General features: G+C 35.6%; 1 protein-coding gene across 4 annotated transcripts in view; it reads left to right on the plus strand.

Moving 5' to 3' along the window:
- Positions 1 to 11,147, plus strand: part of LOC136039409 (protein CLEC16A homolog) — a 53,520-nt gene extending 42,373 nt beyond the window's left edge. Inside the window, exons 7-8 of one of the 4 annotated variants that reach the window (XM_065723133.1) lie at positions 709 to 753; positions 9,889 to 10,076. In XM_065723133.1, the coding sequence (XP_065579205.1) occupies positions 709 to 744 (36 nt within the window). In that variant the 3' untranslated portion in view covers positions 745 to 753; positions 9,889 to 10,076. Of the gene's footprint in view, positions 1 to 708; positions 754 to 6,140; positions 6,309 to 6,480; positions 8,774 to 9,888 lie in introns of those variants that run through there. The other 3 variants (XM_065723131.1, XM_065723132.1, XM_065723134.1) reach the window with 3 other exon arrangements.
- Positions 11,148 to 17,934: the final 6,787 nt, after the last annotated feature.

A 17,934-nucleotide genomic window follows, 5' to 3' on the forward strand; every position in this document is an offset into this window, starting at 1 on the left:
TGGTGCACCATATATATGGTGCAGTGATGTGTCTTGTTTCGTTGTTTCTGCTTCTTTTAGTTTTTTTACCATTGAAAAAAGCATCACCTGCAATTTTTTATTGTGAAAATAAAGCATAACCCAGTTACATTAAGAACAAATTGAATTAAGATAATTACATAATTAAAGTTCCATAGATAATTAAGAATAAAACAAAGTCGCCGTATGGTAGAAAAAGTAATTTCAACTACATGATATGATATTTATCACAACTAAAAACCTTTATGGGCCATGATTAATACAAAAATACAACAATATGAATATTGTAAACAAATACACAGCCTTAAATCAAATTAAACAAGAAAAAAAAAATTGAGAAATGGTCCCTATGTATCATGCCTGTACACACAAATTTTCCCAACTTCTTCATCCCTATAAAACTTGTGTCGTTTAGTATAATATCCAACCATTCCTCCCTTGTATATTACCTCGAAAAATATTTCCCCATTCGGGCTATTTAATTCCTTACAAAAATCCAAAACACGAATTAAACCATCTTCTGCATCTCCACACATTGGGCTAAAGCAAGGTATATAACAATACTCCTTACTTATTTGTTAAACAAATTTATAGTAACGAAAAATGGGGCGTGATCGATAGTTTTATCCTTGAAGAAATCGATTTAACATTTTATTGTGTTGCTATTAAAACTGCCCGTTTTCTTTTTAGCAGCCTGGAAGGTCTGGTCAAGTCTTCGATATTTGAATTTAATAAGTAAGAACTTATCACACATATTCCTGGCTTAACTGCACTCTTAAGTTTGCGATTTGCTTTTTAATTTTTATCTTTCTTTTTCTTTTGACATTTTTACGCACGAGTTTTTTCTCGTTTTTTTATTATTTTTTTTTTTAAGAAAATACGTCCTGGTTTCACCCAATATCTAATAAAGTCACAAATCTTTCAAAGGAGCTTTTAATGGAATGAAGTCAAATTTAGAGAAAATGCATTTTTGCGGGATACGGACCGCGGCACCTCCTTCTGGACCGTAACCAAATTTACGGGCCTGATCCTGAAACGTAAGGAAAGGAGCTTCGTCACGCACTAAAGGCGCCCAAAAAGCGATGATTTTTCCTATAATTTGATTTAAAAGAATTGCAAATTATTATATTTGTTCCATTTTTCACGACATTGCTGATAAGTTTAGTTTAACAAAAAATGCTTCATAGAATCTATCATACAAAGTCATACACTAGCAGGCCCGTTTTTTCCTCAGAGTCGTCTGATCAAAATTTTGAGTCATTTTGTTCAGCATAGTAGAAAGGTCTAAAAACTTATCCAATAACTCCAATAACGTGTTACCTTTGGCGGTAACACTATCCCCCATAGCCCTTAGGAAAAGGGCTGGAAATTGCGAAATTCACCCATTGTTTACGTATAGTATCTATTAATAAATAGTATACAGATGTTTTTCTTTGTTTGGGGGAGAGGGTTCCACGTTGAGAACTGTCTCTGGGGAGGGAAGTTTTTTTTTGGGGGGTGAGCTTTCCAGAAAAAATTTCACTGTGAGGGAATTGGCCGGAATTCCTTTACGATTTTTTTATTTGTCACTTTGTTTTTGCCAACTAAATGTTGCGTTTAAAGATGTTCTTGGGGAAATTTTCAGTGGGGTTAGAATTGTCTGGAGGGCTTTCCCGTGAAAGAAATTCGTAATGGGGAAATTTTCCGCAGGAAAAATTCTCCGTGGGGGGATTTTCCTTGGGAGCAACTAACCATTGGGAGAAGCGGGATTTCTGTGGAAAATTTCCGACGGGAAGGGGGATTTCAAACATAATTTGAAAAACAATTAAAAATTAAGTCTTTTTCAAATTAATTTATGCTAAGGATAATTTTTCATGCGGAATTGTCCTCAAGAAATTTTCCTGTGGGATTTTCAGTGAGGATGGAATTCTTCGCGTGAGGAACTTTACTTTGAGGTATTTTCTGTGGGGGATGAAACTCTTCATGATTAAAAATATGTTTAAAAAACAATAAGAAACTAGCTAAAAACAAGTTTTCTAACTGAAATTAAGGAATAACATATTAACTGTAAACAAACAGAAATTACTCTGTATTTTACGGACGGTTGCCCCCACCTCAACGCCTCGCTCTTTATGCTAAAGTTCGACTTTTTATCCCAATTTTATAAGAACGACTCCAGAAACATAAGGGTCGTTTAATTAGAATAAAATACTTTTAGGTCGTATAATTAGAATAAAAAATAATCACGTTCGAATATAATTTCAGTTGCGTTGGATCACACAGCTATAAATTTTTCTTGCTTTTGAAAATGGCGGATGGTTCTTCATTTTAATTATATTTATCTCATTTCCTGTATTTTTTGGCGTAACTGGGTGCTTCTCCGGTTTTTTTGGGTCAGATACCCGGGCTTGGTGTTCCTATTTGCAGAGCTTGAGTGCAGTAACTGTGGCAAGACTTCTGCATCAAATCTCCTGGGGTTATCATCGCGCTTCCCGGCGTTAAGTAGGTCTTTAGCCATTCCTTGTTTATGAAAGGATGGGGTTTTATGGAGAAACGTTGTCTGTATTCGTTACCCGTTAAGTAATTGATAAGACCACGAGTCCTTCTGTAGCAAAAATGAATAAAATTATCACTAATGTCGTCAGACATACAAAATATGGCTTCAGAAGACGAGCACAATCTTTAATTTGTTTATACTTGGCATTCATTAAAAAAAATCCTATTATGCGCTTAACTTTTTTTTGATTAACATAGCATACGGAGCATCTGCTATTGGCCTTTTCCATCAATACCCCTCCCCTTTCACATTAAAAATTTCTCTAAGCCAACCTAATGTTTTTGTGTCTACGCCTATGGTTGCAAAGTTGAATGAAAACAGTCATATGCGAATATAATTTCAGTCACGTTATACTACAGAGCTATAAACTGTTCTTCTTTTGAAGGGGTGGAAGGCCCTAGTTTTTAGTTATATTCTTCTTATTTTCTGTAATCTTCTATGTATTGGATACTTCTGCAATTGCCCGGGTGGGCTACACATGCTTGGTGTTCCTATCTGCAGAGCGGTAGCGTTGTAGTTGAGGCAAGACACTGGCTCCAAATCTTTTTTGGGTCATCACCACGCTTTTCAAGGATAAGTAGGGCTTTACTGATTCCTTGTTCGATGAAAGAATGGTGGTCTGTTATAGGGACTCCCTACACATTCAGTTGACGAATATTTGGTGAACCTGTAAGTAATTAATGAAGCCACGAGAATCTTCTTGTAACAAAAATAAATAAAATTATTGAAGATCTCGCTTCGGGGGACTAGCACAGTCTTTTTTTTCTTTTTTTTTGCATTCTTTTTGGGAAAAAAATCATGTTTTGAATTTGACTTTGAACTTTTTTATTAAATAAACAAATTACATAGAACATCAAATTTTAACAGAAGTAGATCCCAAACTACCCTAAATTTCAATCTTACGATTTTTATGCATTTTGAAAGACGAATAATAAATTATTGAAAAAGAAACGTGTCAGCAAGAAAAGGACGATTATATTTCCAGTTTAATTAGTGGGGACGGGAATAGGAATAACAAAGAAAACATTATTTTTTTTTTGCTTTGAACAGCACAGAAGCGACTGAGACACGAGCCTTGTTCTTCCTGATCGAGTCGCAGCAAATATCTATTTATCGGTTTATTTTTTTAATTTTTTCCTGACCTTTGAAAATGTTTTGGATTATTAAATGAATTTGTCAATAGATGCCACCTTTCCACTCAATTCCATAGCCCATGAACTGCCCGTTTTTATGGCACTTGGTATTTACCAAGTTGACATGTAGCAATCGCAATTTCTGTCGGTCTGTCTGTCTGACAGTCGGTCCCAGTTTTGCTAGTTCAGGTAAGCCCTTCCAGATAAGCTAGGACAATGAAAGTTGGCAGGCGTATCATGGATCAGACCAGATTAAATTAGAAATAGTCGCTTCCTCGTTTCAACTATCTGGGGGGGGGGACTGGAGGGACGGTTAACTCGGAAAAGTAGAAAAATGAGATATTTTTAACTTACGGACGGGTGATCAGAGCTTAATGAAATTTGATATTTAGAAGGATCTCGTGTCTCAGAGCTTTCATTTTAAGTCCCGACGGTTTGTGACATTGGGGGGAGTTGAAGGGGGAAACCGAAATCTTGGAAAACACTTAGAGTGGAGAGATCGGGATGAAACTTGGTGGGAAGAATAAGCATAAGTCCTGGATACGTGATTGACATAACTGGAACGGATCTGCTCTCTTTGGGGGAGGGGGTTAATTCGGAAAAATTGGAAAAAATGTGGTATTTTTATCTTACGAACGGGTGATCGGATCTTAATGGAATTTGATACTTAGAAGGATCTTGTACCTCATAGCTGTTATTTTGAATCCCGACCGGATCTGGTGACATTGGGGGGAGTTGGTGGGGAAAACCAGAAATCCTGGAAAACGCTTAGAGTGGAGAAATCGGGATGAAACTTGGCGAGAAGAATAAGCAAAAGTCCTAGATACGTGATTGACACAACCGGACCGGATCCGCTCTCTTTGGGGGGAGGGAGCATAATTCAGTAATATGGAAAAATTAGAAAAAAATGAGGTATTTTTAACTTATGAGCAGGTGATTGGATCTTAATAAAATTCGATATTTAGATGGTCCTCATGTCTCAGAGCTCTTGTTGTGAAACCCAGCCGGATCTGGTTAGATTGGGAGGGAGAGGTCGGAGGAGGAAATCGTATATTTTGGACATTGCTTAGGTTAGAGAGATCGGGATGAAACTTAGTGGAAGAATAGGTACAAAGTTCTAGATACGTGATTGACATGACCGGATCCGCTCTCTTTGGGACGAGTTGGAAGGGGGGGGGGGTAATTAGAAAAATGTAGAAAAAAGTGAAGTATTTTTAACTCTTAATTAAATTTGATATTTTGAAGGACCTCGTGTGTCAGAGCTCTTATTTTAAATCCCCACCGTATACGGTGACATTGGGGTTGTTGGAGGGGAAACCGCAAATCTTGGAAAACGCTTAAAGTGGAGAGATCAGGATGAAACTTAGTGGAAAGAATAAGAACAAGTCCTAGATACTTGATTGACATAACCAGACCGGATCCGCTCTCTTCGGGGGGTTGGAATGGGGGATAATTTGGTTAACTCGGAAAAATTAGAAAAAATGAGGTATTTTTAACTTACGAACGGGTCATTGGATCTTAATGAAATTTAATATTTAGAAGGACATCGTGTCTCAGAGCTCTTATTTTAAATCCTGACCGGATACTGTTACATTGGGGGGAGTTGGAAGGGAAAACCCAAAATCTTGGAAAACACTTTGAGTGGAGAAATCAGGATGAAACTTTGTGGAAAGAATAAGCACAACCCTTAGGTACGGGATTGACATAATCGGATCGAATCCTCCCTCTTTGGGTGATCGGGGGGGGGGAGGAGATTTCCAGTGCTTTGGCGAGTTAGGAGCTTCTGGACGTGCTAGGACGATGAAAATGGGTAGGCGTGTCAGGAACCTGCACAGCATTCATTTCCTCGATTCGACCATCTGTGGGGAGGGGGACTGGAGAGAGGGGAAATCGTGAAAATGAAGGTATGTTTATCTTACGAATCGTGATCGGATCTTAATGAAACTTGACATATTGAAAGATCTCATGTCTCCGATGCTACATTTTCTGGATCTGGAGACATTGGGGGGTGGAAGGGGGAAAAGGAAATCTTGGAAACCGGAGTACCGTGTCTAATTTTAGGTTTTGGTCTCGTCACAAGTGCCATATGAGCTCTTGGCTCTTTTTTTTCTGTGCCGATAACTTCCCCCTCCATTGGTCAGTGTTCGTAACACCAAGGGTGGACAGAAAGTACAATTGAAAAAAAGTGAAATGTTATATTCAGTTATCAAAATTCTAACCGAGTCATAAGTTTTACTCCTTCAATGAGCTTAGAGTTTTAAGAGTTTCTTAGACTTAAGAGTCTTGTTGTAATTCAATCTTTTTACTTTTAATCACGGACGTTTATCTATTTTGGCTCCACACTTTGGTTTAGTGCTTTGTCAAATTCTACTTACTTGCTAAAGCTTAGCTGATTTTGCCAAGCATCATCAATGGGCTTCAGATTTTTTCTTTTAATCTCCCTTCTATTTCAGCATTGAATGTACAATTCTATACTAGCTTAATCGGGTGTGTGGCTCACCTACTAGTGGTCCTTCGCCGGGCCGACCGTAATGGTTTATTCAATTGTTAATGCATGGATTTTTGTTCTTATCTTTTTAATTAGAATCAAACACGTAAGTGAAATAAACCGATTTCCCGAATTTATCCTTTTCATTTATTGTGAAAATAAGCGGTGCAAAAGTTATTGTTCGTGGGATAAGGAGGATGTTCAAGAATATGTTATTTGTACACATCACCTTAAGCATTATCAGTTAAAGCGAGTGATATTGATAGACAATGCAATTTTTGTTGATGGTTTTCATGGTTTTTCAGTCATTACATTTTGATGTGGATTTCTCATCACAGAACGATATTTTCGTTTAAATACTAAAAAAATAACGAGTACGGAGTATTGCCAGACGAACCATTTGCAGCTACGTTAGACCTTCTCTCACTGGATTCATGTCCAATTCGGCATCCGGGTTTGACGAAATATCAATCAAATAGAATTGAGGTGGTACTGAGGAGCTGTAAAAATTTTACTTGGACATAAATACTCAACATTTGATGATGCACTAAAATAGCTGAACTTGAATTCCCCAGCTCATCGTGGTCTACTCCCCGACCTTGTGAGCCCATCTACTGAGGGAAAAATCACTAGACTCCTACAAGTAGAAAATAATTGTCCACAGTTAATGACTTACCCAGCCTCTAGTATTGAGAGATATTACAAATCCTTTGTCCCTTATCTTACTCAGTATTTTAATAATATTACCTTAACAAATATTTAATGTCTGATGCAGTTTATGTCAAGTATTTGCCTGGATGTTTTTGAATGTACTAACCATTTATATATTCAATATTCTGATATATTCTGTATAAAAGTTCACTGTTTGAACTGTGAAAATTGATTCTTGACTTATGTTAATTTTATATTAATTTTTATTATCGACTCATTTTAATTTATTGACGTTGAATTAGAACTTGTTGCCATAATTTTTGTGTTGCTATTTATTTGTTTTATTTTTTTTTTATTTTTGATCCTTGTTTTGGGTCTTTTTTTGTGTCATGACATGCTCATGTTAGCTCCAGCTATTGTAGTGAATAAAATATATTCTATTCTAATCTAACCATAAATAAAGGATCTAAACTGCTTATTTGAGGTCGTAGACCATCTTATTTAACTGAATTAGAAGATGCACTCCCATTTTCTCTGTTGTTTTTCAAACGTTAAATCTGTTTTCAGAATCATGCGTTTTTGGATGTTGTATTTGCCCACTTTCCTATAAATAGGACAGCCCATGTCTCAGAAACTGTGTAAAAAATTCTGAAAATTGTTTCCAGTTTTCCGGTGGTTAAAAAAGGTTGTCCAGAGGGCAGCGTGAAATCCCCTCCTTCCGAGAAAAAAAATTCTTCTGCTGTAATGGGTTAAAAGGTTCCAAAAAAATTGTTCAACTGCTCCTTTTGAATTACTGCAGCTACCTTGTTTTAATATTCCTACAAGTGCCTTGCAAACACTTCAACTAGTTTTTCTGACAAGTTTTATGAACCTTGTCGAGATCTCAATGGCATATCGGAAGGCATAGAGTTTTCCTCTTTGGGTTTCAACGTCACTCAACAGATTCAACCTAATGTTCCAATAGTTATTTACAGGAAAAGCTACCATTTTAAGCTGTATTACAATAAAGCTCGGTTACTGAGTACAAACCGTTAATTTTTGTTTGAGGAAATTTTTAGAAAGAGATTTTGGAGAACCCGATTTTCTTTTGAGAATTTTCGGTATATCCTGTTTAAAACTCTTGATTTAAATATCATGGTCGATCTAAGTGGCTTTTGGGAAAATGGAAAAGAGAAGTGCTTGAAGCTTAAAAGATTTATTTTGTAACAGTGCCCGAGGGAGTTTCTAGCATTTGGGTAGCATTAGTGATCCATCAGAGTACAAGGAACTTTTCTTTTTTATTCTCTTTGATATTTTTAGAAAGCTGGGGCGCTAATTTTTGAAGAAGTCGGGGGAAGGCAAAATGTATTTCAATATCTAAGGAGGGATATTTGGTGCTTTTCGTTTTTTTAATGAAAATAACCGAAAAAGGTATGTTTTCACTGAAAATACCCAAAAACATTTCTTCTAAATGTAGGGGGGGGGGGAAAGAAAATCTAGGATAACAAATAACCGTCTCCCCTTTGTTGGTGCCCCTGTTATTAAGGCTTGGTAAAGTCGACGATATAATGATTTAAATTTCAGAGATCGGTAGGATAGAGATACTCTACACTGACTGAACGAACCTATGCGAACTAGTCGGTTTCAACCTGAGCACACCTTCTTATAGAAATTTCATACAGCCAATGCTATACATTTTATTTTTTGTGCCTGGGGTCTGGGCTAGTGCGTCTTACACAGGGGCATCAATTCTCGAAAATTTATGATGGGGGAGATTGTCTTTCTTCCGTTTTTATGGCACTTGGTATTGACCAAGTGACATATAGCAATCGCAAATTCTGTCGGTCTGTCTGTCGGTCCTGGTTTTGCTACTTTAGGCACTTCCAGGTAAGCTAGGACGATGAAATTTGGCAAGCGTATCAGGGACCGGACCAGATTAAATTAGAAATAGTCGTTTTCCCGGTTTGACTATCTGGGGGGGGGGGGAGTGGGGGCCGGTTAATTCGGAAAAAATAGAATAGATGGGATCTTAATGAAATTTGATGTTTGGAATGATATTGTGTCTCAGAGCTCTTATTTTAAATTCCGACCGGATCTGATGACATTGGGGGAGTTGGAGGGGGGGAAACCTAAAATCTTGGAAAACACTTAGAGTGGAGGGATCGGGATGAAACTTGATGTGAAAAATAAGCACAAGTCCCAGATACATGATTGACATAATCGGAACGGATCCGCTCTCTTTGGGGTAGTTGGGGGGGGGGGGGGTAATTCTGAAAAATTAGAAAAAATGAGGTATTTTAACTTACGAACGGTTGGTCGGATCTCAATGAAATTTGATGTTTAGAAGGATATCGTGTCTTAGAGCTCTTATTTTAAATCCCGACCGGATCTGATGACATTGGGGGGGGGGATTTGGGAGGGGAAACCTAAAACTTGGAAAACACTTAGAGTGGAAGGACCGGGATGAAACTTAGTGGGAAAAATAAACACAAGTCCTAGATACATGATTGACATAAACGGAACAGATCCGTTCTCTTTGGGGTAGTTGGGGGGGGGGTTATTTCTGAAAAATTAGAAAAAATGAGGTATTTTTAACTTACGAACGGGTGATCGGATCTTAATGAATTTTGATATTTAGAAGGACATCGTGACTCAGAGCTCTTATTTTAAATCCTGACCGGCATTAAGCCTCTTATTTTTCTTTTTAAATCAATCTATTGATTCATAGAATTTTGTTAGAGCTCATGCCATATAATCTCTTGGCTCTTAGCTCTTCTTGCCTCGTCATAAGTGCCATATGAGCTCTTAGCTCTTGTTTAAGGAAAATACCAAAAAAACAGCATTTTTCGATGAGAATACCCCAAAAAGTTTTTTTCAAAATCTACATGGAAGTAAAAAATCTATTGTGCACAGGCCCCGTACCCCTCTATTGACGCCACTGGTTTTATATTTTCAACTTAGAGCTCCAACAAACCTCTTTCCGTTATATATATATATATATATATATATATATATATATATATATACTCCAGGTAACTGAACAGTTATGCCAGCTGATATAATAATTTAACATTATATTTCAGGGAGTTGCTGTTAATAGTAGTGATATCTTTTACCCAAATTTGATATTTCCACGGGAAGGTGACCTAAGAAGAAACTTTGAAACAAGATTCACTTGCAATCCAATTAATGACTCACAGGCTGAGACAAATGCGAGGAGAGAAATGAACAAAGATTCGAGCGCTGAAAATTTAGATTCCAGTCAAGAAGCGAATGTGAAAGGGAAGAAAAAGTTTGGGAAAATTGAAACAGTTTAAATAAGCTGGATTCTTCAGGGAATTTTCGGTCATTATCCATCTCTATTCCACAAAGAAAGGTTTTCAAAACGGTTTTAACGTTGTTTTGAAATGTGCAAGTATTTTAAAATAACTATTCTCTGTCTTTTCCTGATAATTTTAGGCGGGAGGGGAGAGCTTTTGAAAGCTAGGAGGCTCGAAAAAAGAATTATCTATATGCCAATACAGGGCTATCATATGCATTAACTCTTATCTGCCTTAAGAGCAGATGATGGGGCAATTTTTCGTTCGAGAAAGTAGAAGTTTTTTTCTCTTTCAAAATTTACTTCGATGATTGGTAGTTTTACTCGTAATTTGTGTTTATAGTGCGGATTAGATATTTTCACCTCGGTCGGTATCCTTCACCTTTGAAAATAGTTACATATTATTCTAAGTGGTCTGTGGCCAGCTGCTCTGCAAAAGATGGGCAAGCCGGCCATCCAAGCTTCTAGTAGATTTAACACTAGTTTGGTCATTATTTAAATTCTTTTCTCCCCTCCTTTTCGTTACTTCAAGAAGCCAATTAACCCAATCTGGACAATGATTCGAGGAATATAGTCTGTTAGTTTCCGGAGGACGTGGACATGGCCCAACTATTTCAAACGTCACTCTGCGAAGGCCAAAGCTCGGCGTCCTTCTTGACGCCACATCTTCAGCATATCTCATTGCTTAATACACGGTCACAACGGCATAAATCAAACATCTTCCACAGACAACACGCTAATTGGAATGAATCTGCATGACAAGGCAAACTGAATTTTCAACCGTTCGGAGTAAAAAATCTCTTTTCTACACTTTCTCATAAAAAAGGGGAAAAGAATTTAAAAGTGCAATTTTTTTCAAATTGATCAATAGAGACTGAACCCGTATACATTATCGAAAAGAGCATCCTTAGTCCCCTCAATCTTCAAAATTTTTAGGTACAAATCTCGCTTAAGCTTAGATTAGAATTATATGGATTTTTATTGTTTAGTTTTATTTCTTGAAATAAACGGTGTATTTTGTTATTATGGAGTATATTTAGCTAATGGACGCGTCAAAAAAGTAGACATTAACTAATGAGGAAGTTTCGTTCGCTGTCTTGCAAAATCAAGGATAATCTGTTTAGAACCTATTTTTCCGTATAAATAGAGAGTTTTCCTAAATAGAAAGTTGAGGTGAAAAAGTTGAAGTGAAAGTCTAGGTGAACTTGAGTCAGGAAATCAGTTGGAAGTCAAGGCGTCAACGCCCTGCTAAGATTGGTAACCATACTGCTTAACCCTTTACAAGCGAGTTTATAATATTTAAATAAACTAATAAACTCTTTATTCATTTATTATTTTTTGGTGGTTTACAATGAAAGTACTGGATTAACTCTTAGCTTTTTATAGTCACAAGGATATTCCCTGTTAAAGGATATAGTCAAAAGCAACAAAACTTTTTGCCATTAAATAATTTTTTTAGGAATTCTCCATTCAACCCCTTTTTCCAAATATAATAGTTGCTACTCTTGCTTTCGTTTTTTTTTTTTAACTAAGATTGCAGCTCATTATTATAGACTGCTGCGTTCCGGGTTAATCTCTCTTCTGCTTCCGATAGGCTTGTTCAAAGGGTGGCGGGGTGATTAGCGCAACCCACCCCGGGCACGATTGCTAGGGGTGCCACAACTGATATTTTTTCTGGTCGCTTGCTGTTCACATAGTCTGTTTTCGGCGAAGTGAGGGCTGAATTAACTTTGCACTGAGAACCGCAAACCCTAAGAACGGCCCTGGGCCCTCAGTAACTGGATATATCTAATGGTAATATTAAAAAAAATACCTACTCTTCCAGATGTTGGCCAAATAAATTCTCAGACTACACTGTCTTTCCGTTATAATCACAATGAAGTAAATATGTAACATGTAAGTAAAAATCTCTAATTACTGCCGCTACTTACAGTCACTGCAGCACCAAGCCGCCTGAGGCCGGTACAGCTGTACACGCTCCTTTACCATCCCAGTTCTATTGAAAGCTTCACTATTTACCCCCTCCTATGAAGTTCTAATTTTCTTTTAAATCCTTAATTATATCCTCTTTCCACCCCACTCGGGGACAACCTGCTTTTCATTTGGCCCAACATGGGTGGGTAAAAAGCACAATCTCCCGGAATCTGTCATACTTCATTGGTAAAGGTGCCCTAGCCATCTCAACCTTTCTTTCACAAATCTGGACAAACTGTTGTATAATATCAAGTGGGCCCACAAGCTTGAATATTATCTTCTGGTTGGATTTTCGTTTCATTTAATTATGGACGTTGGATGCAACGTTTTTAGAGCTAATTTTCGATCTATCGACCATGACAGCAGCGAAGAATAAACAGAGTCCTGAAAATAGAGAAAAGGAAATACAAGAGCCAGATTAAAAATGAATTCATAAATCATTTATACTTGAACTAACAGAATACATTCATTGTTTGGTAAAAAAAAAAAATGTTGTGTCTATCACAGGATAACCTATAAATGAGATTCAAAAATATATATATAAGAAAGCAAAATTCTGGGTTTTTCGATTGTCATTGGTATTGAAGAGTTTTCAATACAAGAAATGTCTTGTCTAGCTTTCATGCTAATGGAAAAAAAAAAGTGGACATAAAAAGCCCCAAATTCAAAGTGTTTCTCAAAAAATATAAACTTTCAATCTCTTTGAGTATGAAATATGACTTAGGGAAGCGGGTTGAATCATTCGATTGTGCGCATTTTGTTTAAGAGGGTGTTTTCTTCAAAACAGGAGAATTGTGTTTTAACCAGTGCTAACTGGATCGGATAACTTTCATCGTTCCAAGAGTTTAGAGATCTTGGCTACCGAGTAAATTTTAGGTCTCTCGAATGGTAATCGAGTGTTAGTTGCACTGACTGTAACTAGTACTATAGTAAAAAATCAATCATATTGGGTTAAGTTGAATTAGAGTAATTATAGTAATCTTACCTATACATCGGTATTAGACTGTTTGGTTCTTGTTGAAAATCCCAAAAATACTCGAGAAGAGAAGTTAGGCTAATCATAATGATTAGTTAGATAAGTCATAATGAAATATACCAAAATATGATGAAAATACTTTTTTTTTAAAATAATTATTATTATTGTTTAAAAATAATACTGTTTTTTAATTATGGAAACTACAGAAGAAAATTATGGAACGCAGGGCGCCCAGAACGCATTATGTTAAATATCTAACGTAACCACCTTTATATATTAAATATTTAATTTAAATATACCTGCATCGTAGTTTTTCTCACTGAGAATAAGCTAATTATAACCGAACGCGAAAAACAAAACGGTTTTTATCAGATCACACCGATCATACTTCTTGAGTGTTTTCTGAATTTTTAACAAGTACCGACTATTTTTTATTGATTAAGGATATTTAAATTAGCTTAGCTTTTTTTGCCAATATTTTAACTTAGGATTCCTAGTCCTACAAAAAAAAGGAAAAGTTTCAGAGGAATTTGAAGTAAAACCTATATATGTATGCATCTCATTGAGACTATGCGTCTTGACTTTACTCCAATTGGCCAAGGCTTTCATCAATTCCAGCAAGTTGATTTAAACCCAAAAACATGTTTTAATAAAAACGCATGTGACTTCTTTAGTCTCATCACTTTGAAATAAAATATAGTTTTGTAATTTCATTGTTTATATTTCTAAAATTGATTTTAAAAAAACAAAGTTTTTCTGATAGAAGTAGAAAGCCATGATAGAAGTAGAAAGCCAAGATGGAACTTACAACGAACAAAAATCGGTGCTTCGCAGTTTATGCAACATATGCTTGTGATATTGGTTCAAATAAACTGACTCGTAGCATTTCCCTAAATTTTTAGATTTGTGAAAAACTAGCGCTTTACTGAAAACTGATCTTACTTGAGAATTGAAATTATATGCAAAAATTTACTGATTTTATGGCAGGTGACAGATTATTAAGAGCCTTACAAATTAGGCTTTTATTTTCTGCAGGGTACTTAAGGACTCTTCTGATTATATTCGTGTTTTTTATCTCCGATTTTGTGTTTTCAGTATTTTATAAATTTAAAGAAATATTACGAGTCAGTTTATTTGAACCAATATCGTAGATGCATGTTGCAGAAACTGCGAAGCAATAATTTTTGCTATTTTTAAGTTACATCTTCACTCTTTACTTTCATCGGAAAAGCTTATTTTTTAAAATCAACAGTAGCAAAAAATTATGAATTACTTCAAGCTACACACCTATGCTGGAAAACATCCTAAACTCAGTGATTTTGTGTTTTTTTTGTCTTTGTTTTTCTACACTGGAACATTTTTGCAATTCAAAATAAAACTACATTTTTCTGTTGTAAAGTCTTATTCTTTTTTTTAACAGAAAAGGGAGAAAAAACTTAAACAATTGGGTTGACAACGAGCAGACATTAATTTGTTTTAAAGTTAGAAAAAGAAAGGCTTTGAAGTACATAGAATGCTTAACAGGATCAAAAATAGTTGACAATTGAACGCAGCACAGATTTATTTTAGGCTGCGTTCAACACATCTCTCATTTTATCTCAAATAACTTCACCCGACTTTCATCTCTCATGAGTCTATCAACAAACGCCTACTCTACTACGTTTTGACTTGATAGCTTTAGAAGCTAATTCAATATTGGGACATCTATATTGTTGATTAGAGAAGAGAAAATTTCCGCGCCGATAACAGACAAAAAACACAATGGCAAACCACAAATATATAAATAAGTTATACGTCAGTAAACTAATATAATAAATTCAGTAATTTTATGCGTAAGCATTGTGTTCGAACAGGGTTGTATTCCCAGTTTCTTTCTTTTTCACTATCACTAGAGACGCTCTTCAGTACATAAGGGTTGCTTATGTGTCAATACGCCACTTACTCTGAATGATTTTGTAAAATAGAAGAATTGATTACAGTTCACTCAGGTGCGTAAAGCTCATCCTTCCAAGGATTTTCAACTCTTAATTTTGAGTTGATTAAGACCCATTCACAAAGAGACTTTAATTATACCGAGATTTAACTTGTGTTAGTTTGAGCAAATCAGATGATTTTTAATAGAAGTTTGTGATCGGCTAAACAATTATGATTGGCTTAAATTAGCGCTAGCTAAAATTCGGTATTCATAAAATCTCACTGTGGGTGGGGCATTATAGGTTTTCTAGAACTCGCGAGAATTACCTAGAGCCACCTTACATTTTACCGTCAAATGTACATTTGGTCACCACAGGTGAATGAGACAAGTATAACTGCTACTAGTGACACTGAAAAAAATAAAGAAAAAGAAAATCATTATAGAAAACTGTTTATCTCAAATAAAACTATATTTTCTTTTAAGAATAGAATATGCTGATAATGGAAGAATTTATATGGCAAAATATAATGTTGAGATAACAGTCTTCGCTGTTTTATTCAAAAATAAAACTAACATAAGAGAAATAGCGTCCAATATTGTTTCGGGAGGCTTAGAGTTAGTTTTATACTTGCGAAACTGGAAGTTTTGCCATAGTGACTTATAATATATTCCTAATAGGAAGAGGAAAGTGAACAGGTAAATAAAAATAATAAATAAAACAGGCCACTATATTAACATTAACAGGTTGGTAAGATTATTTAATAGGATTAAAGTATGCATTCAGTAAAATAGCAAAGACAATAGGCATCATTAGCAGTAGTGTCAATTGGATGGAGGAAGTTTGGCAGGGAGGGCATGTGTCCCCTAGATCCTCATCCCCTTTAGATTTTGAAAAATACAATTTTTGTTTTGTTTTTCTTTGAAAAATGGCTTTTATTGGTATCCTCATTAAAACAACTGTAAAAAAGACAAATTCCCCCCCCCCATTTTGCGAAAAGCCCTCGGCTGTAACTTGTGAGAAAAGGACCAGAACATATTTGATTGAATTAATTAGTTTCAAATCCCCCCTCATTTTTCGAGAAGCCCTCGGTTGTAACTTGTACCAAAAGGACCAGAAAAATATTTCCTTGAATTGATTAGTTTCAAATCTAATTATTTCCAAGTCAGTATTATGATATAAACTAGTTCTTTTATTACAGAATGCCCTAAAGTTGCTTAAAAAACAAAACAAAAAATCCCCTTTTACCGCAATTTTCATCAACCAATTTCCACATATTTTCCCAACTTATGTGAAGTATATGTCAAAAATCTAATACATTAGATGGATAAATGTGATTCTCAGTTATCTAATAATAGGAAACTTAACATATCACGTTGATATGTCGATATCAAGTACAAAAATGTTTATTCTGATTCACTCCCTATTTCTGGCGGAATTTCGCAGGGTAAGCTTTTAGGTCCTTTACTATTTTTGGTAATGATTAATCTTGCTAATGAATCAGCCGATAAATTGAAGTTTTTGGATGACATATCACTGCTCGAAAAGTGCAGAAGAAATATTAAGAGCAGTGCAATGGAAATTCTCGAAAACGTTGCAAGTGAAGCAGCCCAGTCAAAAATGAAATTGAACTCCCATAAATCTCATATTATGACCTTTAGTTTTCTTAAATGAAAGCTATAATTTATAACCTAATACCTAATGAAATAATTGCAGCAAAAATTAAATTCTTAAGGGTCATACTGACTGGTGATTTGAAGTGGGAGGCCCACATTTGCTCTATTATTAAACATGGTAGTACATCTTTGTCTCTCCTTAAGCTATTTGCTAAATTTTCTTGCCCAAATTCCGCCTTTATATATCTTTTATCCGTCCACAGCTTGAGTATACTTGCCCGGTGTGCCATTATGGTCTCACGGTGGATCCTTCCGATAGGCTAGAAATTACCCAGAATAGCCTTGAGAATTATTTTCGGTCAGGGCGAAGTGCCTTGCATTCTCCTCCTCAAGGGATTCCGCCTCCATACCTTGGCAGCCCGACTTGTCACTTTTTTTTTACCAATTTCAGCAATATTCTGCGTCGCAACCCACGCTTTCAATGTATACTCCTAGCCCCTTATTGCCCTCCAAAGCCCCGTTTACCCCGGTCAAAAGCACAAAAAATCCCTATTTTAAATGCTATTAATGCAAGAACTGATTGTTACAGAAAGACCTTTGTGTCAGCGTTCATTGAAATCAAATAAATGAAAACTGCAATGATTCATGTTAATTTCTCATGTTTATTGTTAATGTGTTAATTTTTTTCTTTCATTTTTATTTGACAGCCCAGTTGGATTTATCGCTGTATCTTTTTATAATGTACCTATGTTTTTACTTATGCCCTCATTTTTATTCATTTTACTTATATTACTTACTTTTACTTATTTTACCTACATTTCACGAATGTACTTATGTTAAGTTCTAATTTTTATTCGTTGTACTCATTTTATTTGACAGGCCAGTTCGGCTCATCGCTGTAGGCTATGTTTTAATATTGCACTTATGTACTTACGTTTTGTTTATGTTGTGAGAGTTTGCTTGATAATAAAGTACTATTCAATTCAAACATAAAACAGTAGGGCAGAGGAAGAACAGCATATCAAAAACTTGCAAAGGAAATATAAGCCATACTGCCAGGGTAGATTAAAATCTGTTTTCTTTTAAAGGTTCTTGGCTTAAAAGTTAAAAACTATTACCTAGAAAACACTGATCTACTATTGAAAAAGGTCAGCCTCTCGTTCATAAATATTTGCTCTCCTAATGCTCCTAAGAATTGTGCGTATGCCTAGCCGTTAAATTTTTTGTTTTTGACATTTAAATTCAAGATAAGGACCTTGGGGTCAGGAAAATTACCTTTGATGTATTTTATCAATAATCATCTTCGAATATAAATCTGTTCCGTCCTTTTT

The sequence above is a fragment of the Artemia franciscana genome, chromosome 19, assembly GCF_032884065.1.
Source record: "Artemia franciscana chromosome 19, ASM3288406v1, whole genome shotgun sequence".
Taxonomy (NCBI): Eukaryota; Metazoa; Arthropoda; class Branchiopoda; order Anostraca; family Artemiidae; genus Artemia; species Artemia franciscana.